This window comes from Grammomys surdaster, unplaced genomic scaffold (genome assembly GCF_004785775.1).
Source record: "Grammomys surdaster isolate TR1022 unplaced genomic scaffold, NIH_TR_1.0 126118, whole genome shotgun sequence".
Classification (NCBI taxonomy): domain Eukaryota; kingdom Metazoa; phylum Chordata; class Mammalia; order Rodentia; family Muridae; genus Grammomys; species Grammomys surdaster.
In genome coordinates this window covers 5,996,910-6,024,587 of record NW_021620926.1, presented here as the reverse complement: position 1 = coordinate 6,024,587, position 27,678 = coordinate 5,996,910, and the positions used below count along the sequence as shown (strand labels likewise).

The 27,678-nt window shown below is 43.4% G+C and overlaps 1 protein-coding gene across 3 annotated transcripts in view; it reads right to left on the bottom strand.

Moving 5' to 3' along the window:
• The window catches only part of Itsn1 (intersectin 1), a 183,781-nt gene that overhangs the window by 64,850 nt on the left and 91,253 nt on the right, over positions 1-27,678 (bottom strand). For 2 of the 3 annotated variants that reach the window (XM_028756410.1, XM_028756412.1), the window contains exons 15-20: positions 24,433-24,520; positions 24,032-24,171; positions 12,777-12,904; positions 10,279-10,505; positions 8,450-8,571; positions 661-908 (exon numbers count right to left, since the gene is read on the bottom strand). In XM_028756410.1, the coding sequence (XP_028612243.1) occupies positions 661-908; positions 8,450-8,571; positions 10,279-10,505; positions 12,777-12,904; positions 24,032-24,171; positions 24,433-24,520 (953 nt within the window). Of the gene's footprint in view, positions 1-660; positions 909-8,449; positions 8,572-10,278; positions 10,506-12,776; positions 12,905-18,844; positions 19,178-24,031; positions 24,172-24,432; positions 24,521-27,678 lie in introns of those variants that run through there. The other variant, XM_028756411.1, reaches the window with a different exon arrangement.

Below are 27,678 nucleotides of genomic sequence, written 5' to 3'. Positions count from 1 at the left end.
AGAGAGAGAGAGAGAGAGAGAGAGAGAGAGAGAGAGAGAGAGAGAGAACGCGAGCCTCCCTCTCTCTCCCTGCTTGCTGCTTTCTATAAAACCTTGCCCTATAGAGTAACACTTCCTTGGCACTACAGTGGCTTCACCTCTGCTTACATGCTGTTTGCCGAAGGCCATTTTCTGATGACCAAGGACAGAGCTCCTCAGAGTGGGCAAGGGTATACACACTTCTCTACACTATACACTTGCTCAGCAGAAATGTTCTGTAGAAACAGTTTTCTGTCTTATTCCAAAACACATGACCGGTTGCAATTTTAGTTCCTGGCTAACAAAATAGCATCATTTCCCAGCCTGCAGGAAATTACTAATTTTTTTTTTTTTTTTTGCTGACGGACATGACTGTCAACATGAATTATTAGGAAGTTGTATTTCTCCATTTCTTCCCCCAAATGAAAAATACAGATAATAATGGAACAAACTGTAGCTGACTTTATTTTACACCCTGGTAAATCTGTTTGGCAATGGTATTACTAAATCTAATTGAGAAGCCAACAACCCTGTTGTCAGTGGGCCAGCCAGAGGAAGGGGCACAAACACATACCATCTCCCTTTCAAAGAGGAACAACTCAAGACTCTACAAAGTGTCAAGGACAGCACATGAACACGTACGTGGAACTGAAGTCTGCCCAGTTGTTGGGGGTTGTGGAGGGCTCAGAAGAGGTCACCGGCAAAGGAGCAGGGGTCTCACGCAGAGCCAGTTTGGGGGCAGGGGCAGATGTCAGATCGGTCACTGGTTTGGCTGGAGTGGGAACCTCATTTTCTGGAATCTTCTCTGCGTAGTTTGCTGGGAACCATCCCGTCTTCCCTTTCAGCTCTCCTCCGAGCCATCCTGGCTCTCCAGTCTGGCTTTCATCCACCTGAGGGAAGTCACAATGTTTCACTTAAATAGAAAACAACCAACCCTTGAACACATAAATCACCCCACCACAACAAAGCCACAAGCCTCTGCCCCTGACTGACACATGGCACAGACAGTTCTCATCTTAGTCTCAGTGCCCAGGAAGTGGCAAGCTCTGCAAAGCATGTTCCTACTCTGGCCTTTTCTCTCCTGGGCTCCCAGTGGGAGATGAGATAAAGTGCCTCACCGTAGGTCCTTAGACATCTACCTCAAAGCGCCCGATACTCTGAACTGTGAATCCATCTGACAGGCTTCAGTACTCAGGAAGTCATGCAATTAGTAATGATAATTTGACCTGCTTTTTCAAGCAAGGAGTGCAATCAACGAAAAGTTAGCATTCTAAAACCTCCACTAACTAAGCATTTTTCAGCATAGAGACAAGGAGGATAAAAACAAAACAGCAGCCACCTGAGAGCCCCACAGACACAAGAAGAGGAGATGAAAGCACTTACTCAGTGTCCCCACTTGCATTCCCTTAGAGGCTGTCATTTTAAAATCCACAACATTCCACAAAGAATAGAGCCTTCTGCTGAAAAATTTCAGAGGGGTCATCTACTCTGCAAAGTGCATCTAGTGCTTGTGTTTGACCTTAGTTCTGCCCCAAAGGAAGCATTCAAAATGGCCCAAGTCATCCTACATATCCCTATAGCTAGCCCCCAGCCTAACGGGCACCGGGAGATGACTCTTCAGGATAGAGCACACAGTCAGAGAGCTGGCTCCAGTACCAAAGTCCAGTGAGTCCTATTCTTATGCCTGTACACGTGGCCTAGAGCTGAGGCCATCTGACACTTCACTGACTTTCCAAACAACCACAGGAACAGGGTAGGTCTAAACAGAAAACTTGAACCAGACCTGTGTCCACTGAAGGGCAGCAGGTGCTCCTGACTGCTGAGCCATCTCTCTAAAAAGTAACCTAAGGCTGAGAACTCTCCACAGGAAAAGGAGGACCTTCGGGTCACGCGAATTACCTCCAAGGGGGCTGGCTTTGCTTTTCTGTTTTGGTCACTGTTACCCACACTCACACAGGTACAAGCACGCTTCCCAGTCAACTCCCTCCTCTGTCTGGTTCTTCCCTTTTTCCAGGCAGCCCAGTTATTTATAAATAACCGTGTTCTGCTTGGATTTACTTTGGTGCTGCTCTGTCCTCCTGGTCTATGCTTACCAATGGGTTCACACCACATGCAAGTGCTGGGCACTGGAAACACGGCTGCTCCCAACCAAGCACACTAGCATCCCGAGTAGGTTTGGTGGCTAAGCTCTCTGACCTCCACCTTAGGACTAAAGGAGAGTCAGGTGGGGGAGTCAGGAGTTTATATCAAACACAAAACGATGAAATCCAGGGCCCTGTGTACACACTGCCTCAAACTTAAGGCAGGTTCTGTAGCTGCAACTGTACAAACCGGGCAAGTTTAACTTCTGGATGCCTCAGTTTCTTTGTCTATAACATGCCTGTCTTAGTATGGATGCATCTTTCTGGTTGTTTTGTTTTTCAGACAGGGTCTCTGTGTAGCCCTGGCTGTCCTAGAACTCACTCTGTAGACCAGGCTAGCATGGAACTCAGAGATCTGCCTGCCTCTGCCTCCCGAGTGCTGGGATTAAGTCTTTGTAACTCTGCCTGGCACATAAAAAAGTTTAAAAATACAATTTTAAAAATCCAACTCTGACTTTATATGGTGTTCTTGTATCTAAATGTTGGTTGTGGTATTTTGTTTCAACCTCGTTCACTCTAAACAAGCTTTGGTTCTCTGCTCCGGAAGCCTGTTACTTCTGGTTAACTTTCTTGCTAGGGTCATCTGTAGGGATCCATTTAGTATCTGATTACTGCCATTCTGGAACGTTTACTGCTACAAATGCTAACCGCTTGATATCGCCACAACCTCCGATCAATTGTCATCCCTGGGCCTGGTTAATGAGACTTTGGGGGACATAAGGAATCAAATCAGGAGTCCCAAGACAATGTCTGACCCCACATCTCAAGGAAAGGTCTAGCTCCAACTCCAACTGAGAAACCACACCCAGGCTGCCAGCAGCAAGGACAGAAGCCACACTGAACCTCAGAGTATCCTCAGGAGCTAGGGCAGGGACCCTGAGCTCAGAGGCAGCTTCACCAACAAGAGTTCCTGTCTCCAAGGCGATGATGACATCATCACGGGCTTCACTTTTAGCCGAAGAAACTTACTGCCCTCAACAACGGCCCAGGGTCTCAGGAATTCCAACTTACTCTCACGGGATCAGCTCTTTTTTTTTGTTTGTTTTTGGTTTTGTTTTTTTTGTTGTTGGTTTTTTTTTTTTTGGTTTTTCGAGACAGGGTTTCTCTGTGTAGTCCTGGCTGTCCTGGAACTTACTCTGTAGACCAGGCTGGCCTTGAACTCAGAAATCCACCTGCCTCTGCCTCTCAAGTGCTGGGATTAAAGGCGTGTGCCACCACTGCCTGGCAGGAGTTCATTCTTAACACTTAGCCACTTGGAAAACGGAGGGTCAACATGAAAATTCGACATTTCTTCTTGAGTTTGGTTAAGCACATAAACCATGGCAAGCTCTGGCAGACTTTCACACAGAGCACACTCCCCACTGTGGCTTTAAAGCTTTTAGAGAAGGTTCGCATGCTTCTTACTGAACAAGTTTAGTCATAGTATGATTTATCTAACTAGGTCTGTCCCATCAGTCCTGATTTCTCTGGGAGTAATTCTGATAGAATGTCATGGAATTGAAGCCCAGACCCTAGATTCTGTTCACATTTCTGGGATTTGGCTCAGAGGTAGTCTACGAAACAGCACTAACACTGCCTACTGTACCTGCTGCCTGTGAAAGTCAGGTGAACACAGTGGTTAGTTCAGACTGAAACCAGTTTGGCTAAAACTTGGGTTCTAACGAGTATATGTGCACTGACTACCATTTCACTAGGGAGCTCTGGTTTTTCTTAAATTGCCAACTTGGGTTCCCGGGAAGGTTCTATTATAATTGGGTCTTTAAGACCTCGAATGACATTCCTGGCCATGTGCTACCGTCTTCATCAGGAGTGGAAGAGCCTTTAGGAGATGGAGCCCAGTGAGAGAGCTTTAGGTGAGGGGCATATGACTTGAAGGCAGACCGTGGGACTCTGGGTCCATTCCTTACCCTCTCCTGCCCTGGGGTACATTATCCAACCATTCCTTCAAACTCTTACTTTTTTTTTTCCACTTAAAAAATTTGTGTGTTTATGTGAGCACAGGGATGCACGCATGCATGTGTGCCCTTGGAGGCTGGGGGATGAGATCAGATCTCTTGCAGCAACAGTTACAGGTGGCTAAGAATTGCCTGTATGGGTGCTTGGCTCAAAGCTAGTTTATAACTGAATTTGGGTCTTCTGGAAGAGTAGGGAGTGCTCTTAACTACTGAGCAATTTCTCCAAGCCTTAATTTACATTTCTTAAACTGGCTTACAATAGCTGGTAGATTTCCATGCACCTTCATTTTAACTTTCATGCTGACCTCCTCAGCATCCTCTGACCTTTCCCATCCTCCACCCCCATTCCGGACTTAACCTCTCCACCGCCAGCACTCCTCCTGCACCCCTTCCTCCACCCCCATTCCGGACTTAACCTCTCCACCGCCAGCACTCCTCCTGCACCCCCACCAATACTTTCAGATCACTTACACCCTACTAGCCGCTCTCCCCAGTCATCTCTACCCCAGCGACCCCTTTGTTTCCTGGGTTCTACAGCCACCACAAGTTGAACAGGCAAAGCTGAAGGTTCCAGGCTGGGAGCCACAGGACACTCGGCTCTCGGCCTCCCGTGCCTGGGTTTGTCTTACTCAGGATAACTATTCTCAGTTCTTCCCGACTCCACTGTGTGAGTTCCACACTGTTGTTCTCCACCAATCGGCTGATGGACACCTACCTACGTGGATGCCACAGCTCTTGGGAACAGTGGACACAGAGGGGCCAGCAGCTTGTGGAATAGCATAGAGTCCTATACATATATGCCCAGGAGTGGCACAGGTGAGTCATATGGCAGCTCTATTCCTAGCTTTATTTTTAAATTTTTGTGCATGGGTATTTTGCCTGCTTGTCTTCTCTAAGGTACGAGCCTAGAGAACAGGGAGTTTTTCCTTTAGTGTAACTAAGCAAGCCTGCTGAGGTAGCATACAAGAGGCTGTAGACAGCATGTGAATGCATGAGCCTGGCTCCATAAAACTTATTTGAAATGTGTACACTAGCCTCTCTCATCAGCAGTGACACCCAGACCAACTGTGAAAAAAGCTGAGCTCGGATGGTAAGACTGTGGAAATCTAAAGAAGGTGGAAGAAAAAGGTTTTTTTTAATATAGTATGTATGTATGTATGTATGTATGTATGTATGTATGTATGTTTATTGGTGTTTTGCTAGCATGTATGTCTGTGTGATGGTGTCAAAAGCCCTGTAACTTAAGTTACAGACAGGTGTGAGTTGCCACGTGGGTGCTGGAAATTGAACGTGGGTTCTCTGGAGGAACAGCCAGTAGTCTTAATCACTGAGCCGTCTCTACAGTCCCCTGCAAAATAGTTTTTGTTGTTGCTATTTTGTTTGTTTTCCAAGACAGGGTTTTTCTGTGTGCCCTGGCTGTCCTGGAACTTACTCTGTAGTTTTGTTTCCACAAGTAGAAAAAGAACGCAATCTATTGCCACACAGGCATGAGGACCTGAGCCCCACAAAAAAGCCAGGAGTGGTGTCACACGTCTGTGACCCCAGTGCTGGGGAAGAGGAGGCAGGGTAAGGGTAGCATTTACAGGAAGGCTTTCAGACAAATGACTAGGTAGCTGGTAACTGTGAATGAAAGAAACCCTGGGACTTTGAATTGTTTTCTAAAAACAATTTAGGATAAGTTCTGACACAACAAAGGGGTGGGGCTACATCACTGGCTCCTGAAACTCATTCCCTAATGAAAGGGCTACAGAGAATTCTGAACTGTGTATCTGAACTGAAAATTCCTTGAATGTCTATGGCCTAAGCAAGGCATAGATGAAACGAAGAAAGAAAGGACGGACAGACAGACAGAATAGAAGGACAGACAGAAAGAGCTTTACGTATATAAGAGTGTGTGGTAGGTGGAGGTGGTTCACAGAGACGGTGGCAGTGGTGGTAAAGGTGGGATTGGCAGGGAGCATGTGGGAGCTGGAGAAGAGCTTTGTGGAACTGATTCTCTCCTTCCAGCTTTCTGTGGTTACAGGAATCAGACAGGTAGGGTCAGGCTTGCACGGCAGGCCCCTTTCCTTAGCTATCTTGCCATCAGTTACTTTTTTGAGACTCCCTGAGTAATTCTAACACACCTGATGCTGCTTGGCACCAGCATTCAGATGTCCATCTGCTGTGTGGTCCTCACATAAAGCTTAACAAAAATGGCGGTGAGTGAAGTCTCTCTCATTGCTCATCCAATTGTTTGGGCAATGCATGATAGACGTTAAACTTCTTCCGCCAGGGATGGCGAATGAAGGTCACATCAGAAGAGAGGCCATTTATTGCTAACGCTCTAAGCCTTAGACATGGAGATGGTCAGTTAGGCAGCCTCAGTCTGAAGACCCCCAAATCAGTTCACAGATTGCTTTCCTCTTTAAGTTTCTGGGTTACTAGACAGTCATGGGCAACTTCATCGAAGCCTGGGTTCATCTGTTTCTCATGCCTTTTCCAAAAAGGATCTAAATATTTGAATGGCAGACCTTATTTTCTATTTCTTTGTATAATCAAACATTCAGAATATGGCAACACACAAGATGCTACATTAAATCGTTAACAGTGAAAAAATAGTTTGGGAGCAACTGGTCTAAAAGCAAAGAGATTCTTTTTTTTTTTTTTTAAGAATTATTTATTTTATGTATATGAGTACACTGTCACTGTCCTCAGACACTCCAGAAGAGGGCATCAGATCTCATTACAGGTGGTTGTAAGCCACCATGTGGTTGCTGGTAATTGAACTCAGGACCTCTGTAAGAACAGTCAGTGCTCTTAACCACTGAGCCATCTCTCCAGCCCAGCAAAGAGATTCTTAAAGCAAAGTATCTGTAAGGCTCCCCAATCCTACCAAGACTCCCTACATCCCAAGGGGAAGCATGGTGACTAAAGTGTAAGCCTGCTGGTTTCAAAGAAGATCTGAGGAGTCTGAGAAGCTGATGGTCACAGTGCTGACAAAAGTGAGTGAGCCTGGGTTACGCAATGACAAGAGAGTCACAATTAGCCTGTTGGGCTCCACTGTTTTAATGCTCATGCATCTTAGGTGTAGAGGTAGGACAGCCATGAGTTTAAGGCCAGCCTGGGCTACATAGTGAGCTTGAGGCTAGCCTGAGCTACAAGAAATCTGTGTCAGTCAGTCAGTAAGTAGGTTGGTTTTGTAAGCTAGGAAATCATTCTAATCTCTTGTAAAATTTTCATATGTTTCACTTTCAGTTTAACGGACCTGGAACTCCTGGTGTGAGGCAGAACCCTGTCAAGTAAAGAACCTACAGACTGTTCTGCAGAGCCCAGCAGACGGACAAGCTGGCAACACAAACCCTCACCATGTATACTTTTCTGTGCAGCACAACTCGGTGGTACAAACCCCAACATGGTTTCACTGCCACAACATCCAAAGACCTGCTCACTTACACAGGTAAAGTAATTCAAAGAACAAGACACAGAGTGGGAGGTGGACTTCCTGACAGGGGGCACTTACCCATTCCCCTTTAACCTCCACCAGGAAAGCAAAGGTTTAAAAGCAAGGCAAAAGATGTTTAATGAGACGTTGCACCTTAAGAGTACATCTAAGCTCTACTCATCAAATCAGACGGTGTTAGCTAGCCAACCCCAGGAGGAGCAGCCAGAGTTACTGCAGGCTGCAAAGATGGTGGGTCCTGCACTAAAGCAATAGTTTCTCATTAAAACACAGATCACTTTTTAATACCCTAGTATGAAAAACACATTTGTCTCTCAGACCTTCACTTTCAGTTACTTCTAAGTTAATCAAGAATTTAAGTTGTCAGTTAGAAAATAACTAGATCAACCACAGTGCTTTATTCTCTTCTTAAAACAAGTTCTTATATAATGTTACAATTTGAAGACTATTAAATTGTTAATATACACAAAGTATAAACTGCAACAAAGCAAGACTGAACATGTTTGTTAATTTTCTAAATAGTAATTCAGATTCTCCATATTTACTCCATTACTTAAAAACAAAACCAGACAGCCTCCAAACACTTTGGCTCAAAGGTATAAACGTTCTTATGGGCAGCTGAGGATAAAGGAATTCTGCATTTGTAACTATTTTTTAACAACTCTTCATAGTATGTAACTAGTGCTAGCCTCAGACACCATCAGTCAATTGTAAGATTAAAAATACACTAAGGGAACGCTTTGAACACTGTATTTAAAGTGCTACTAAGATACACCTTTGAAAGAGAACTTGCATTTTGATATGCATGCTTGTTGGAGGTTTCCTAATTGTGTCACAAAGTGCCAAACGCGAACAGAAGGCCATCGCTGACACATATTGGCTGCCATCTTTCTTACCATGACTATATCTCCTGGCTGGATGGTGATTTCATCGTGACTTCTGGATTCAAAGGGGTACAGCGCTCGGTAATACACCACTTTTACACTCTCCTGTGCAGAAATTGTAAGTGGGCCTTTCTCTGTTTGGGAAGAAGAGGGACACATTATAGGAAGCACTGACACATGCCAAGGTGGACAGCCATTAGTGCTACAGTCTGCCTTATATTGAAAATATTTCCACCCATTCAGGGAATTTCTGAAACACACACGGAATGCCAGAGGAGAGTGGACTCTGACAGAAGCATCTAAGACCATGTGGAGTTCATCAGTAGATTCCACAAACATGCTGCCAGGACTGAACGTGGTGGGTGAGACAGCCCAGAGAGCCTTTCTCTGCCTCGTGGTGTGGGCTCTAGCAATGCACATCTGTAAATCATCAACAGGCTCTGCTCCCCACCCAGGGCGTTGCTCATATATGACAGCAGATCTAGTTAGCCAGAGAGCATTCTTGTAGGGGAAGAGGAAGAGAAACACAACCTTCCACATAAACAGGCAAATGTTGGTCTCTGGGGCACTTAACAGGATCACATAAACCTAAGTACTGACTTCACATAACATCCTCATGACCCTGCTGAACTGAGTCTTCTGCATTTCTGGGGAAAGAATAAGCCTGAGGGTGTATCCTAATGAAAATAACTTAGACTTTAAATCAAATAAAAAAAATTAAGATGTATTTAGGCAGAGGACACTCTTGGACCTTGGCTAACAGTTAATTATAGCCTTTTGGATTGTCCTACACACAAGTTGCACGTAACTTGACACTCATTGTATCTGAAGAACAGTGAGGTAGACTGTTATCTCTATGTAGCCTTGATCTGTGTGAGATGCAAAGGTTCCTAGAGACCTAAGGGGGAAAACGAATCCTTAGTTCACACTAAGGAGGCACAGGGACTTGGAGATTAAAGGACTGATAATTCCTCTTCAGACCACAGTAGAACCAGACAGTAAGTTCACCTCTCCTCTGTCGCCCTGGACTCCCTACATGTCCAAGCCCAAGTCCTCCCACCTTAGGAAGGGATGGTCCCTGACCAACACTATGCTTCCCTCCCCTCGCCCATCTGTGAGCTCAGAGAGCAAACAAACCGGTTATGAGATGGTGTCAGGGTACTTGTTGCTTTCTGTATATCATAGTGGCTAAGAATTTTGAAAATACATTTTAGCTTGCAGCTGATACTATTTAAGGGATAGCTTTTATTAATTAAGGCCAGCCTTTTATTTATTTACTTACTTTTTAAAAGAGGCAAGTTGTATTCAAAGTGTAAAAACTCAGATTTACACTTTTCAAAAGGCACAAAACCCAGTGTAGACAAAAAAACAGTTGACATAGCTCAGTAACTTCAGAAGAAAATAACAAACTAGAGAAACAGTTAAGTGATTTTTTTTTTTCAAAATGTCAAGTTCAGTGTTTGTAACATATATACAAATAGGGTTCATGTTACTTGGATCAGGCCTGCAGGGGGCTCCTAGATATCAGAGGGGCTACCTGTGCATACCTGGGTAGTAAGAGCCATAGTATCCAGACAGAGACAGACATCTCAGCTCTTACTGTAAGCAAGGTAGCTCATGGTAGCACACGCCTTTAATCCCAGCACTCAGGAGACAGAGGCAAGCAGATCTCTGAGTCTGAGGCCAGCCTGGTCTACAGAGAACCTGTCCCCAGAAACCAGTACTCAAGGCAGATCATGATTAGGCATAGACAGAGGCTCTTGGGAGATGACACTGTCTGCTTCACAGACACACACGGAGGTGACAGTGACAGGGCCCGGCACCTCAGCCCCTTCTGATACCTGTAGAAGACCAGGGTGTCTGGACAGCAGGCTTAGCTGGCTCTTGATGTGGATGAAAAAGCCGACTCTGCTTGTCTTGCACTTCTGGTTTGGCTCTCTCTTCCACCTCCTTCTTCTTGACACTGTCTTCCCTTTTCAGTTTGTCCTCCTCGTGGGGTTTCCGAGGGCGCGACTGCTCCTCCTGCTGCGCATGCTCCAGCCATTGCTTGTCCCTTTCCTGAACTCGTCTGCCAACAAAGATGCTTGATTGCAGCGAGGAATCAACTCTGACTCAAGTCTTCCCCATCACCCCCTCACCCAAAAGGCCTCCTCTAGGTAGAGCTGCTAAACATCGAGGGAATGTGGGTGGCTCTTCACAGGTAATAGGATCCACAAAAACGGGTTCTCGGGGCTCTGACTGAGCAAAATGAAATTGTATGACTTAAAATAAAAACCACGCACACACACACACACATACACACAGACACACACAGAAAGAAAACTGATATATTTCACAAAGTGGCTATAAGACTAAGAAGAAGTACATCTCAATTGATATTAACTGATAGTAACTGATATAATTGATTGAAAACCACAGAGCACAGATGAACATACATTTTATGAAAGTGAGACTAGCCACCATGCTGTGCCTGGACGCTGCTGCTTCTGTGAGAGCGTGAGTAGCGCATGAGTAGAGTCTCACAGGTTCCCCCAGGCAGGATGCACTGTGCTCACACGCACAGGACACACCGTGCTCACATGCATACATTTGGCTCCCAAACCTGAAGGCGGAACACATTAGCTGACTTCTGGGGCTGGTGAGATGGCGCAGTGGCTAACAGCACTTGCTGTTCTTGCAGAACTCTTGGTTCCCAGCACCCACATGACAGTTAACAGCCATTTGTGACCCCAGAGCCACAGGGTTCACTGCCCTCTCCTGGCCTGAGAGCACAACATTCACTGTGTACAGATCGACATGCACTCTAAAAAAAAGCTAGTGCTGGGGGATCTGATGCCCTTTCTCATGCAGATGTACATGAAGGCTTTAAAACACCAATCAATGCCCATAAAATAGAAATAAATTAAAAATAAAAAAAAAACCACTAGCACTTAACACCACTGAGCCATCTTTCCAGCCCCATACAATGTTTTCTAAAAAGCATAAAAAAGCTATATGTTGGGTTTGTCTTTAATCCTAGTACAGGAAGGAGGATCTCTGCAATTTCAAGGCCCACCTGGTCTATACAGTGAGTTCCAGGACAATCAAGGCTAGGACAGTCAGGACTATAGAGAAACTGTCTCAATAACACCCCCACCCCTCAGAAAAAAAACATCTAAGCACATTTATTAGAGGGTAAAAAAAGTAAGAGATTTCTTAAGTTAAGTTTTAGATACTATTAGAATATATATCACATATTCTATTTGTAGAGTAGTATACTCAGTTTATACTCTGTAGGAGTACAGCTTTATGTTGCAACATTAGTAATAAAAGCATTTCATAGACAATGACAACTGGGGGCCAGGGAGATGGCTCAGTTGATAAAAGCCCTCACATCCAAGTCTGAGAAGTTTGATCTGCAGAACCTATGTGGTAGAAGAGAATCAACTTTTGAAAGATATTCTGACTTCCATTAATGCATAGTGACACAAGCCTGTGTAAATACACACACACATACACACACAGTTAAAAAAATGAGTTTGATGCAGTCAACATATACATTGTGTCCAATGTAAAGGGAAATAGTACAATAACATAAGTACCCAGTCCAATAAACTTGTAGAAGAGCCCTGGCATTAAGAATAAAAACATACAAACACAAAATGAGCTCCAACGGTCCTACATGCCCAGCACATAGCAGGCTGACAGATTTGTGCAGGGTCACTGAACCAGCACCATCTCCCTGGACATTTGGTCATTCTAGTTTCCTGCACTCTAAATTAACTGAATTCCAAATAGCACAAACCCATGAACTAAAAAGTAGCAAACAAATTTCTACAGTGACTACAGAATGTTACATGGACAAGGTAAAAAAAAACAGGCACAAATAGCTAAAGAGAACAAACAAACGTGTGTTTGTGTTCCAGGCAGTGGCGGCCGATCTCCACCTTTTGTACTCCAGTTTAATTTGCAGTTGCAGTAAACAAGAGAGGAGGCAGAGAGACGAATTCCTGGTGCTCTGGAGAAGCTTGTGGCAGCAGACTAGGGGCTGTGCTTTCAAACCTTGCACTTAGACCATCACTGTTATTAGGAGGCTGTGAACTGGAAATCTCTTTTGGTCATTGGCATGCAAATGAACTAACCAAGCGTCCCAATTTTCTTGTCTACTTCCATTGTCTGCACAGGAGAGCACTGGGAATAACCAAACACTTCAGGGGGCGGCGTACGTGCACTTGCAGAGATTTAAACGGCACATATGTCTGTTTGCCCACACACACATTAAGGAAGGAAGGTGGCTTTTCTGGTACAGTAACCATTTGAGAACCGAAGACCGAATGCCATAGGCCCTGAGGTCACTCACCTCTGAGCTTCTTCCTTTTGCTTTTCTAAGTCCAAGCTCTTCCTCTCTTGCTCTTTTTGTTTCAGCCGCTCTGCCTCAATGGACTTCTGCTTCTGGAGTTGCTGTTTACTATGTATTTCTCTTAGTTCCTAGAAGAAATCAGGACAGTTTATAGATGCTCAGAGCAGATGAACATGAACTGTTCACGAGCATGCAATATTTCACGGTGGCCAAGCCCTGGGCATTTGGCAGGTGACTTTCAGTGTTGACAGATGTTCACTTAGAAATTGAACTCGCTGACTTTTGACATGACTGACCACCAGTTATTGTCCCAGATTATATTCTAGCAAGCCACAACATAATATGTCATTTCTCATGACATTTACTTATCCCTGGGGCTGGGGATTGAGTCTGAGACCTTGCACACACTAGGCAAGTGTTCTATGCTCCCCCCTCCCCCACCCCTGCCTCCAGGATCTGTTTGAAAGGCCCTTGTTTGTGAGGGGCAGTGGGGGAACTACACTGGGAAAGACTTAAGAGTACTGGAAGGTAACTAGTTTTATGGTATGGTGATTTATGAATAAAACTATAATTACTGTAATTAATCCACACTAAACCCCATAGCTTTGAACACACACACACACACACACACACACACATGCACACACGAAGCACTTTACACTGCTAAAACCTCAGCTCTTAGAGACTTGAGTCCATAGATTTGATAGTCTCTGTGAGCTTCACCCAGCCCCAACACACAACAGCCCTGTATGAAGCTGCCAACTGTTTCTAGTGATCATTCTGGATCTGATTTCCTCATTTTAAAGCAACTCCAAGAAATAATGGCAGTTTCCCTGCCAGCCTACTGAAAACCAACAGAATTATGTGATAGTATTTAAAATCAGGAGTATAAGTACATAAAAATACGCAAAACCATGTTAGGCTGGAGTGTGGTTTGGTGGCACAGCTGCCTAGCATACATGAGACCCTTGAAAGGTGACAAGAATATAAAAAGTTTAACTGGAAATTGGGTGGTGGAGAGCGGAAGGCACCAGAGGACAGGAGGGAAGGTACTCCAGAGATCTGGGCAATACAAGCCTGGAGTGCTTGGCTAGGTGCAGATCGGGCCATCTCCTAAAGCAGCTGCCCTGGGTATGCAGCTGCTGGGTTAAGGAAGGATGCCTAGGTCAGGGGCTAAGGTAGGGGTGGAGACAGAGGCATCCAAGAATGGCCACTGGGACGCACTGATGAAGCTCTGCTGTCCCCTCTGACTGAAGTTGGGATGGAAAAGACTCTGGGTGGGGAAAGAATTCCATTTTCATTGCCTTCTTAACTGGAACGGCGTGGGCTGTTACAACCTCATAGCATTACGTCAAAAGCCCAGCCATGCTGGCTTCCACAGTAATTTGTAATGAAAAACAATAGTCCCTAATAACATGAATGGATAATCTGCTTACGGGTTTAGAGCTGGTGTTTTAAAACAAGCAGAAGAGATCAACTCATTCACTTTTGACTAAAGCAAAGTGTCACTGTGCAAAAGAAATAACTGTAGGAGTGACACTAAATCAAGCTCTAGTGTCCCAAGGAAGGGGCCGGGATCCAAAGTCAGGACACACAGCCAGAGGTGGGCTAATCCATCACTGGCCCAGTGCAGAGACCTTATCAAAGGGCATAAGTCATAGAAAGTTTTATTCAATTAAAAAAAATCATTATCATCAGCATAGCCCTCCCCACTTTTGCCATGCTAAGGACACAAAGGGGGGGGGAAAAACCTGATTGCATTATTTATTTGCTGTGTATGCATGTATGGGTAGGAAGATGTGTGGGTATGAACGTGTGTGTGTGCACGTGCGTGCACGTGCATATGTGGAGTCTAACCTTGGGTGTTATTCCTGTAGAGCCATCCACCTTGGTTTTTAAATAATTTTATTTTATGTATTATGAGTGTTTTGCCTGCAAGAATGTCTGTGAACGGTGTGCATGCATGCCTGGTGTTTTTAAAGGCCAAGAGAGAGCAGTTCGTCCTTTGGGACTTGGGTCACAGAGAGCTTTGGGGTTCATGTGAAGAGCAGTGCGTGTGTGCGTGTGTGTGTGTGTGTGTGTGTGTGGACTGTCTCTAACTGGAAGCTGGGCCTCACTTAGCTCCAGAAATGTGCACATCCTTAATTACAAATATGAGCCAGCATCTCACCAAGCTTTTCATGGGGGTGCTGGGGTCAAACTCAGGTCCAGTGGCTTGTGCGTCTTCATGCTTATGTGGCAAATACTTTACTGAATTATCTTTTCAGCCCCCCACCCCCCAGCTATGCATTTAAAAAATAAAAGGTATTTTATCTAGGGGAAATTTAACCTTAGGTGGGTAAGATTCAAATTACTTAACAGTAGGTGCCATGAAACCCGAATAGACACTGGCTATGATGTCCCAATGTATCCCTCAAATCGAAACGGTTCATCTTTCCAAAGAATTACGCAACTTCCTTTCTATACTGAAGTCAAGAAGTCATGTTCAGATTGAAACTGGTTAATGAATAAACTGGTCCAGACAGACAGAAGCAACTAAAGATGTTCAGTAAGTGGCACAAAATGAGAAAGCAACAGGAAGTGATAAAGAGGACCAACAGAAGACAGTCACACCAACTTCCGTCTTAGTTAGGGTTTTACTGCTGTGAACAGACACCATGACCAAGGTAAGTCTTATAAGGACATTTAATTGAGGCTATCTTACAGGTTCAGAAATTCAGTCCATTATCATTAAGGCAGGAACATGGCAACATCCAGGCAAGCATAGAACAAGAGAAGCTAAGAGTTCTACATCTTAATCTGAAGGCTGCTAAGAGAATACTGACTTCCTAGCTTAAAAGCCCACACCCACAGTGACACACCCACTCCAACAAGGCCACACCTCCTTACAGTGCCATCCCATGGGCCAAGCATATACAAACCATCACATTCCACTCCCCAGCTTTAAAACAACAGTCCAGTGTCAATCACACTGTAAGCTCAGAACCATCCTTCTTTTGAAGACAATAGTATCACAGCTCAGATCGAACCTATCTTGAGCCTCAAGAGCCTCCAAAATAATAGCTCTTAGGAGCCATAAAATAACAGATGCCAAAGAACATTACCAGTAGGCTGTGGCAGCTTATGATCCAGAACGGAAAATGGCAGATTTTCTACTCTTTATTTCATCCAAATCAAACACTGGTAGGACGGAGGCAACCTGAGCAGGCTCGCTCACATTCTGAACTTTTTTCCCCCTTTGGATTTTGGAGTTTCAGATGGCTTGAAACAATAAAAGTGGAGTATTCCTAATTGTGAGACAGTGGTTCTCAACCCTCCTCATGCTGGGACCCTGTAATATAGGTCCTCATCCTGTGGTGACCCCAACCATAAATTATTTTTGTTACTACTTCATAACTGTAATTTTGCTGCTTTTATGAATTGTAATGTAAATATCTGTGTTTTCCAATGGTCTTAGATAACAGCTTGTGAAAGGGTCAAGACCCATGGGTTAAGAAATGCCGTCCTAAGATGATAAACTTCTGTACATAGCTGGAGTGTGCACTAAAAAATAGTGCTTTTCTCACACTTCTTTCAAAGGAGAGAATGAAATTCCAAGGTGGTAAAAATGGAGTCAAGTTGCTAATTTTTCAACTTAGACTAGGCTTGAAGTAGCCCTCAAAACCTTTATAAAATGCACTCATCCCTTAGCATGCTTCTCTACTTCAAAGGTAAAAAGAAACTGTAAGACATCAGAAGGCATAATTTTGATTGTAGCTTTTTCTCAAATTAACTTCTTCTAAAACTAGTCACTACACTACTAGTCTTGTGGCTAAAACACAGGATAGTACTGAGTGTGTGACTTCATTGTTTTTTCTTTAATGTGTGTCACTCAACGGTACAAAGTATTTTACAGTAGACGTGCAGCCAATATTATCTTCTACTAAGGTATACCCCCTCACCCCATGGTGTTGGGGAAGGAATTCATTGCCTTGTACATATTACACAAGCATCCCACTGTGTGGCTGTAGTTCCACAGGTTTTTGTTTTTTTGGAGGTGGGGTTTGAAGCAAGGTCTTAGGTAGCCCCAAATTTACTATGTACTTGGAGGTGATCTTGAACTCCCATATGGCTGGCTATACTGTCAAGGCTGGCCCTGAACTCTAGCCTCAAACTGATGCTGCTAAAACAGGAATATGCAACGCAAATGGCTTGAAATAACCTTTTAGTTATTGTTTGGTTTTGAGACAGGCTCTGTGTAGCCCTGGTGGCTCTAAACTAAAGATAAAAAGTCAGCTTGCTTTTAATTTTCTTCCCTATGCCCAAATGAGAAAAATTTCTTTTCCTCAAATAATTAAGATTTTTGAGCCACAAAACATCTTTGGACATCCTATGGCATGTGGCCTGAGTAATTCAAAAGCAGTATGTTTGACAAATTGAATATCCAAGAAGACTCAGCTATTTTTCCATTGACAGATATGGCTTGGTTTCAAGTTCACTGACAGCTGTTTTATAGCTATGCCAAAGGGCAATGAATTGTTTACTGTGATGGCCTCTCCTTTACTTGGTCTTAAAGAGATTAAAAAATGGTGTATTATACAGAGTACTATTAACTGAAGTATGAGATATTCACCCGAATAAGGTGTAAAGGGTTATTTCTCTATAAAGATGACTTTGCACAAATGCCTGTAACGGAAAGAGGAGGAGGAGGGGAAGGAGGAGGAGGAGGAGGAGGAGGAGGAGGGGGAGGAGGAGGAGGAGGGGGAGGAGGAGGAGGAAGAAGAGAATCGGCAACAGAGGCTGAGAAGAGACCAGCACCTTGAGAAAAGTGCTCACAAATCCAAATATCTAACTTTTATAATTATCTTGCTTTTTGTTTATGCCTTAGGCTGTCCTTTGGAGATAAACACCAAAAACATACTTGGACCACTGACTGGAATTTCCTGAACTGGGCAGCAGAAATCTAAAAAGCTTTATTACTATTACTCTTATAGGAAACCAATCTGGGCAGCAAGATAAGAAATTCCAGGTATTTGTTTTATTTGTACTTTTGTCCTTTGTTATCTATTGACTGATTGAGAGAGAGAGAGAGAGAGAGAGAGAGAGAGAGAGAGAGAGAGGGAAAATGTGCACACATGTGTGCATGAGTGCATGTGTGTAGTATATAGAGCTTAGAGGACAACTTTTGGAACTGGTTTTGATTCTGTCACTTGGGTTCCAAGGACTGAATTCTTTAATCACTGAACCACCTTGCTGACCCTCTGAGTTTTAAGATACAATAGCATTCCCCAATTAAGTGATAAAACAAAAGAGAATTAATGAGCCCAGAAAACACAAGAACATATCTCATAGAAATCTAAAAAGAAGTATTTCAAAACATAAAAATGTACAAAGTCAAAGAAAATGGACATTTTATTTAACTCCAATAATAAAGTTTATTCACGTGACATACTAAAAGTAGGATGAGCATGAAGATGTTCAACTTGCTATCTCAAGTCTGAGAAGGTTCATGTTAATGCTTGTAAAACATGTTCTAAACATTCTTTCAAAACTGAAGTCAGCACCCACAAACCAAGTAGCATCCACACTGTGAGGGAGCCTCTGGGCAGTGTCTGACCCTAGCCTTTCTTCACAGGAAGCTTAGAATACTCTGCTGCTTCCATAGAAAGAACACGGACTCTAGTTTCTCCTAAAAATCTGATTTCTCCAACTGTTTCAGCTTCATACACAAGGAAATATGCCATTATAGAGGAGAATGCCACCAACTACATACAGCGTGCCAACTACTACATGTGACCTACTACAGCGTACCAATTCTAAAGCAGAAAGTTGTTGGGTAAATGATACAGAGGAGAAAAAAAAAACCTTCTAGAAGACTGTCTTTGTCCTTTTCTCTGATAACCTTTTATTAAATGTCTTTCTAACCTTACTTAGAAAAAGCCTGCATTTTACGAAAGCAAAAACAAAACAAAATGAAAGAACATTCAACCAACCAAATCAGCCCACTGGGCTGACATGAAATCTGGTATGTAACACTTGCTGTCTGCTAGCAACTGGTTCAGACTCAAGGACTCTCACAATCACAAGGAGTCAGTTAAAGGATTTTATTATTCTAGGCAGGAAGGGCCTTTTCCAAAGGACATGTAAGAGTAAATTTCATGTTGAACAGAGTGAGGTGGCAAACTTGAAGCAGATGGACGTCTGTCCATGATGGAGGCACCGCGGCTATCTGTGCTTTCTGCTGTCTCACCAGTTCCTCTCTCTGGATCTTTTCTGGGTCATTTGCTCTCCGCATGCCTCTGTCCTGACTTCTCACTCTGCTCTGTGCTTCTTTCTCCAGCTCCTCCTCCGCTCTCCCCTCGCTGCTAACATCTGCCTTTCACTGCCTTCACAATGAACGAGCCTGCCATGAAAGCCAGTGTCTGAAACCAAGAGCATGAAAGCCTCAGTTAAGCAAGCAACCTTATTTACCACGACTGGTGCTCTCACATCAATGTAAACTCAGTTCCTGGCCATTACCACAGCCAGAATCTTTAATAATCCTGCACTTAATGTAAGAAACCAAATTTCACTAGCATACTATGGACCATGACTCTTAACTCTGAATCTTCCCTAAATACACAGATTTCACTAAGAAATAAAATCACCATCCACTTCTGGAATAACGGACCAATCGTAACACTGCTCATGTGTGCTGGAACATTCTCAGTCATGACTGACTACCCTTTTTACATTTTATACAGGCAAATGTACTGATTTATGTTGGTTATAGAGACTGCGATGCCTTGTCCAGCTCATGACTCTGTCACTCACTCCTCTTCACACACGACTTGCTTGGCAGAAAAAGCAAGTGTCCCCAATCACTGAAGAGCAACATGACTCAGTACTTCCTGGTAACACTATCTCAGAGCCCGGCACTCCTCTGGAGAGGTGACTGAAGCAGGAGGCTGGAGATGTTCAGCATTCTGAGTCTGAGGAAGATTAGAGTGGGGCACGGAGAACTTCTAGTGACGACGCAGCCTAGGGCAGCTGTAAGGCACTGCCCCTCTATTGCCACCGACAGGAAGAAGAAATCCTCAAATGTTCCAATCTTAGGATGTGTCTAACAGCACACAGCCAGAAACAGGAACCAACAAGGAATCAACTGCTGAGTGGGAAACACAAACCTCAGCCCTCTGAGTATTGCATTCTTTGTATTTAGCACACAGTACAGTTTTATAAACTATAAGCCATGTTTTATGTGACTACTCAACATTATTACTAAAATATTGGAATATTACTCTGTCGGTGCCAAGGAAAACTATTTCAGAAGCTACCAACATTGCCAAGGACAAGAGAGGTACCAGGAACCAGGAAGGCTTCTTTGTGGTTCACCTGACACTCTGCAGAACTTTTGTATTTCAGCACAGTAAGTTACAGCCTCAGGAATTACAGCACATTCCTATAACCTGTCTTTCTGTAAAATAAGATGTAACAAGAAAGCTATAGATTATAAAAAGTTTAAACTGACATTTTAAGAGCATGAGTTTGAGATGTGTTGGTTGTATGTAAGACATTTTATAAATAAATTTATGGTAAATAAATTTGGTCACTGAATGAAGATGCTAAACAGTAGTAATTTAGCTGGGCGTAGTGGTGTGGTGCATGCCTTAAATCCCAGCGCTCCGGAGACAGAGGCAGGACACAGTGAGTTCTAGGACAATCAGGGCCACAGAAAGGGACCCTGTCTCTAAAAACAAATAAACAACTATACAAACAAACGAGAGAGAGAGAGAGAGAGAGAAAGAGAGAGAGAAAGAGAGAGAGAGAGAGAGAGAGAGAGAGAGAGAGAGAGAGAGAGAGAGAAAGAGAGAGAGAGAGAGAAACTTGGTAGCAACACTCGCTATCAAATCTGCTCCAGGCTAGTATACTGGCTAGATGGTTCACCTGACCATCCAGAGGCTGATTTTTAAAGTTCCCAGCATATCTTTTGAGTCTTGAATTTTAGGCATGTCAAGTCAGGAGTCTGCAGTGCAGGAAGGAGCCCTGTATGTCAGGGTGCTGTATTCCTGCCTCCCCAACTCTCCTATATAAAACAATAGCATAGTCTAACAGCTACAGTGAGATTCTTGGCTTGGGGGCAATGCAGAATTAAGTGCATCTTGAAACCACTGTGGAGGCTGTGTGGGAGCAGGTGAGCCTCAGCCTTGCTCACGCTACCACTGGCTATAGTCATTTCCACCTGTGGAGAGTCTTCGGCGTGTATAAGGTGTCTGTCTAAAGCATGGCACACAGCCTCTGTGAGATGAAACAAAGAGTCCGCACTTCTTTTTTTTTTTTTTGTTTTGTTTTTTCGAGACAGGGTTTCTCTGTGTAGTCCTGGCTGTCCTGGAACTCACTCTGTAGACCAGGCTGGCCTCGAACTCAGAAATCCGTCTGTCTCTGCCTCCCAAGTGCTGGGATTAAAGGCGTGTACCACCACTGCCCGGCAAGTCCACACTTCTAAGAAAGCAGAATGAAGGGTAAAGGCCAAGGACTTGAGGTCATGGGTTAAACCTGAAGTTGCCAGCAGTGCTGTGATTCCAAGTATGCTAACTTATTATTTATTTTGCAGTGGGATTGAACCCATGGCCTTGTGTATGGTAGGCAAAGGTCTATCACTGAGCTATTGCTATGAGTTTTAATACTCTTGTTTCAATAAAACAAAGCCCTGCTGTCTGTCTACAGCAAGATTCTGTTCTCATTTTAGATAAAAATGTGAGACTTTCTATCATAGCTCATCAGATAGAGAAGACAAAAATGTAATTCTTCCTAAAATAAAAAAATGAGGAAAACCTTCAGAGGAAGAATGAATCTAGGGAAAAGAATAAAATTAGATTCTGTGATTACGGTATGTGTATAAAAAGACAAAAAAATCTTTAGTCTTCACTGTCTCTGTCCTAAAACAAAATGCATTTATACCTACAGGACCAAGCCAGGCGTGAGTGTGCATGAGGCCAGTGAGTGACAGCCAGGGCAGCGATCCTCACCTGATTGGGGCCCACCAGTCAAGTGTTTCAAGGGGCCTTGGTGTCCTAGGCAAGTTATGGTAAAGCTTTGTCAGGAGCTGGGCAGTCAATGGCTTTGTCTTTGTGCCTTGCATGCATGGACTTCACGAATGTGAAATAAAGCTGCTACACCCTAACGTACTGTCTGGGTTCCCTCTGAGAGTACAGTGGCTGCGCACACAGCAAGCTCTCCGTCGGGGTGACTGGGCCTCGGCACTGCACCTCTCAGGGAAAGGGAGTACTTGAGTAAATCTTATGCCGTTTGTGCAGAAGCTCTGGAAGCACTGCTGTCTGCAGAGGGATGGACTCAAACAAACACTAAAGCTCAGGCCGGGGCTCCTTCTGGTCTAATCCTACAAGAAATGATGGTTGCTACTGAACATATGCTCTAGAGTCAGAGAAAAAAATGCTTTGTATTTTCCAGTGTGGCGGAAAAAAAGAAAACAGCAGGAGACCACAGAGAAACTAAATGCTAACAGTCTCTGAGTTGTCTCATTTCTGTTTTGGTTTCTATAGGTTTCAGAGGAATTCCAGAAACAAACCTCAGAGGACATAATGCCTTCACCAGACCCCGTGAGTGGATGTTAAAGTATGAACAACATAGCTATGTTTTGCACTTGCCATATGAACTTTACAGCTAATAAGAAACCAAAATAAGAATATAAAAGGCAGAAAATGTTATAATTTCAAAATAAGCATATTTGGGAAAGGGCCAGTGTGTGTGTGAAGCTAAAATTGCCTTTGTATAAGAACCCCTGATACCACACGTAGCGCCACTCACACACTAGTCACAAGAGCGACTCAACCCATCTGACGGCGTTTTCTGCAGCAGTGGCAACAGCAATAAGCGCTAACGTCATTTAATCCACGGATCTGAGCATGAGTCAAAGCCCTCTGCCTGAGCATCTTTTGCTAACATCTGAACAGAGTCTTAGGACAAACTTCTAGAAAAGTAATCATTAAAGTGAAAACTATGCTCCTTCTGTGTTCAGAAGCTGATGATACTCAATGGTTTATGTTCCTACGAACTACTTGAATTCTTTTTGCTTGAAACAGCGATAAATTACAATGAGAACAAATGTAGACATTTTTATTTATTGTGCCTGGGGATAGAGAACTTGCAGATGCACCTCCAATGCTGATATGATACGCACACACTCAAATACAGAACACAGGCAGCATGTGCACACAAGGTAATGTGAAGCAAGAAAGTAATGTGAAGAGAAACACACCGTTGGAAACACAGCACTCCCCTAAGGCCGAGCGCCTTCCTGGAATTGTACAATTGAGCAAGCTCATTCGCCAGTGCTGAAAGAACTGCACAAATACTTTAACTTGGATGTCTAGACAATCTGGCATGGACTCTCAATCCAAAGGGCAACAAAAGAATCTCAAATATGCTTTCTAATTTAAAGTTTCTTTTAGTAGTAAAGGTATTTTATTTTTAAGTATCAGAAGCTAAATGGGCCATACATAGTAAATTATAAGGAATTTTAAGGTTAGAAAACTAAAGTAAATATTTTTGGAGTGCAATATAATATCCACTTTCTGATAAGAACATAAAATCTACATAAATCTAAAAGAGTAAATAATAATTATTATAAAAAATGGGTTTTTCTATTCTAGCTTTTGAGTTACTATTTTATTCTCTCTCTCTCTCTCTCTCTCTCTCTCTCTCTCTCTCTCTCTCTCTCTCTCACACACACACACACACACACACACACATTTATTTCTGAGAAAAGATCTCATTATGTAGCTCTGGCCATCCTGGAACTCACTATTTACAGCAGGCTAGCCCTGAACTCAGAGATCCACTTGCCTCAGCCTCCCAAGTGCTGGGATTTAAGACATGTGTCACTGTGCCAAGCCTGAGTTAACATCTGGTCCACACTTAAGCATGATCTTTAAGAAATGGCAGGAAAACCTCAGTTTTAAACCACAAAAGCATCTGGGTATCCCTCAATGAACACACCAGAGAGAACACCTCAGGCCTTGCTTTTGGATTGTGCTTGTAAACAGGCAAAAAAGAAAAGAAAGAAAACTATTCTGTAGAGCAGGAGAGGGGGGAGGCAGGGGCAGGGGCAGAGAGGGCCCTAACACAGGCTAACTTACAGATGACTGAGAAGGTAAGCACAACTGAGGGGCACCATGACATCATTCATACTGGAGCCCTGAACCACTGCTTGCACGCCAGTGCAACAAATCTTCCTGCCTGAGTAAAGGGGAGGCCACACAGCACACAGGAGTCACCTTCAGCTGGTTGTTGAAAACGTCAATCTCCTGCAGCTTTGACCTGGTCTCTCTCTCCACCTCATCCAGCTGCTCTCGAAGCTGCTGCCGGGCCAGCTCCTTTGCTTCCAAGGCTCTTTTGAGGGTAAGAAGCGAATCTCCTATTTCAGAAGAGCACACAAGTCAGGAGAACTTTGGCCAACAGTGAGGACCATGTTCAGCTTTCATGTCACAGACGGGAACTCTTGCTGATAAAGGGGAAGGGGAGGAGCACTGGGTGATAAAACAAACACCAGCATGCACGGAGCCGAGGATCAAGCCATGCCAGCACTGGAGGAAAGTCACCTGTGCAAAAAAAGCACCTTCCATCATTCGGGACTGTGTATCAACACAACAAACAAATAAATAAATAAGACACCTACTGTGCAAACTGTTCTGCTGGACTTGTTTTAGTTGGTCATTGAGTATCTGTTTCTCTGGAATAAGTCTTCCAAGCATTTGCTGAGATTCCTAGGGGAGAGGGAAGGAAACAAGTTAGTGACCCTGAGATCCCAGGGTCCTTACCCCAGTCACTTCCCACTTCTCTTGCATCTTTTGTACACTGCCCTGCCAAGCCTACCAAGGAATTAACTAGGAAGAGACTGGGGCAGTCATAGATCCTTTGGTTCTGCTTACATGGGTGTGACATACTGTGCATTTATACGTTTTAAGAACTGCATTCAGGTATGTCTGAAAGACACCCCCACTCCCTTAACTGGAGAGATGCAGCACAAAGGCCATAACCTGGCTGTAGGGTTCGCAAGGTGAGGGGTGGCCTTGGCTTTGCTCTGAGTGACCTGGCTGTAGGGTTCTCAAGGTGAGGGACGGCCTTGGCTTTGCTCTGAGTGTCAGCATTTACTAGCTTGAACCAAGGCTGACTGCATGCCTGAAGTTAGACGCAGAACTCAGAAGGACATTTGTCACAACTAGAATCCTAGATGCCACTCAGGTTTTTCTATCACACGGGAATTTTCAATGTAACAGTCTTGAACTAACCTCTTTTTCTGTTTTGTTTTGTTTTTTATCCTCTTTTTTAAAACTGGCATAAAAGTTGAAACCAAACTACATAACGGAGGCTATTTGGAATTTCCTGGGTAACGTGCCAAGCACAGTATTTGTTGAATCTGAGCTGAAATGATCTAGTAGTCACTTTAGTAAACTGGCAGCCTTGCTGGTTTACTTGACATTTATTTTTACCTTGGTGGGGAAAAAATGACTCTTGTGAGAAAATAAAATGCCTCACTTAAGTCTTGTAGACGTCCAGATCCAGCCTTCTGGCACCCACTTGTAGACACACATTGGCATTTGCAAAATGAACTGTGTGCTAGGCCTGCATGGTAGGAGGTTAGCTCAATAGAGAGGATTCAGAGACCTCTTAGGCTATGAGTAACCCATGGCAGACTTACAAAACAAAACACACAGCAGACCTTTGTCTTGGAAAGCAAAGCCCACTCAGTGGTTTCAAGGCTTCTTTCAACCCCTATCAGAAGGAACCTGCTCCATTTTCTACCCACTGAGACGTCCCCCATGTAAATGGCACTTTAAAATGCATAGCCCAGGCTGGGCACGGCTCAGGGGTTAAGAGCAGGGGGCTGTTTTCACAAAAGACCCAGGACTCAGGACTCCTCCATCGCCATGCACTCATGGACACATATCCATACACAGACATAGAGACATACAAACACACAGACACACACAGGCACATACTCAGATACACAGAGACACAGACACACACAGATGTATATCCACAGAGACAGAGACTTACAAACACACAGATACATACTCAGAGACACAGACACACACAGATGCATACCCACACACAGACACAGAGACACACAGACAGAGAGACACAGAGATATATACGTACATACAGGAACACAGAAGTAAAGTAAATCTTTAAAAAAAACTTATGCTCCAATAGGTCTCATGATACCAAGAGCACCAGGACTGACTGCAAAGCCAGAGTGCCAACGCACACAATCTTTACCCTAAATATATTTGGGTAATATTTTACCCAGATTTCTCAGTAATAGTTAATTTTAAAAAGCTACAAAGGGCAGGATGTGGTGGCATACACCTTTAATCCCGGCACTTGGCAGAGGCAAATGGATCTCCTTGAGTTCAAGGCCAACCAGAGCTATAGAATGAGACACCCATCTCAAAATAAACAAATAAATAATAAATAAGTAAATAAATGAAATAAAAGGAGCTACAATATGGAAGAACATACTTCAAAAAAAATAAATATATTCTTTAATATTTGAAAACACTTTCTTGATTTTCAGAGATAGGGTTTCTCTGTGTAGCCCTGGCTGTCCAGTAACTTGCTCTGTAGAACCAGGAGGGCCCTGAACCTGCCTCTGCCTCTCTAGTGCTGAGATGAAAGGCCTGTGCCACTGCCCAGCTTGAATACAGTTTTCAATGAAAAAGTTTTGCCACAAAGAAACCCCAGAGCCTTCACTACTAACTGTTACAAAATGTTTCAACATCAACATTTCTAGAGTGTAGGAGGAAGAAAATTCAGTACCAATTTATGTTCTGAGGCCTGTTTTAACCTGATCCCAAAACTAGATGAGGACATTCACAAGAAAGCTACCAATCACCATCTCCATGGATGTGCATGAGAAACCCCTGGTAAAACAATAGCAAATAGAAAAATGTTTATAAATTATACACCGTGACCAAGTGTGCTTAGTCAGGAATGGACTCCTGGTTTAATGTTCAAAATTCAATCACTATGAACCACCCTACTGACAAAACAGAGGGAAGGAACCTCTGTCACCTCAATAGATGCTATACAAAACAAGGGTCCAACTAGCCACCCATCCATGAACAAGGCCCAAGGTAAGTCCTCACTTCTTATATAACATATATACAGAAAGAATATATATATCATATACATATATAATAATAATATATATAAAAATACATACATGTTCATAAATAACAATATGTATATTATAATATACACACTAGAGGTCCTGTTCAATGTGGTAGGATTGAAAACAAAAGAAAAAAAAGCACGAAATATACACAGGCTAGAAAAGGAAAACCTTACAGATTAGCATGGGTACACTGAGAACTAAAGGTCCTGCTGTAATGACCTTTCAGGTTAACCTATAAATGCAATGAAATTTCAACATGATAGTGTTTTGGTCTTTTTTAAAATTTTATTTTAAAACAAAACCCAAGAAGCTATTCCTCCATTTGGAAATGTAAGGGACCATGAGCAGACATACGAGAAAAAGGGAGAAGTGAGGGAGAGGGGATGATAATAGAGAATTCAACTACATATCATCATAATTATCAATAACGGGGAAAGAAGACAGACAGCAAGGAACACAATCCAGAACAGACCTCTAAAAGACCATTCAACTAACTTTCAGCAGCTATCAAGGAACTTCAAGGGGAGTTTTCAGCCAATGGTGCCGAGTACCTATCTATATGGAAAAAAAAAAATCAGTCTTAACCCTCATTTTCACCTGCATGTAATATCAACTTGAAGTGGATTCGGACCCAACCACAAGAAGCAGCTCAAAGACAGCATAGAGGATGTACTTATCTCATGATTTCTTAGAACCAAAGGAAAAATTAGCAGACTGGACCTTATCAAAGGTAAGACAGCTGCC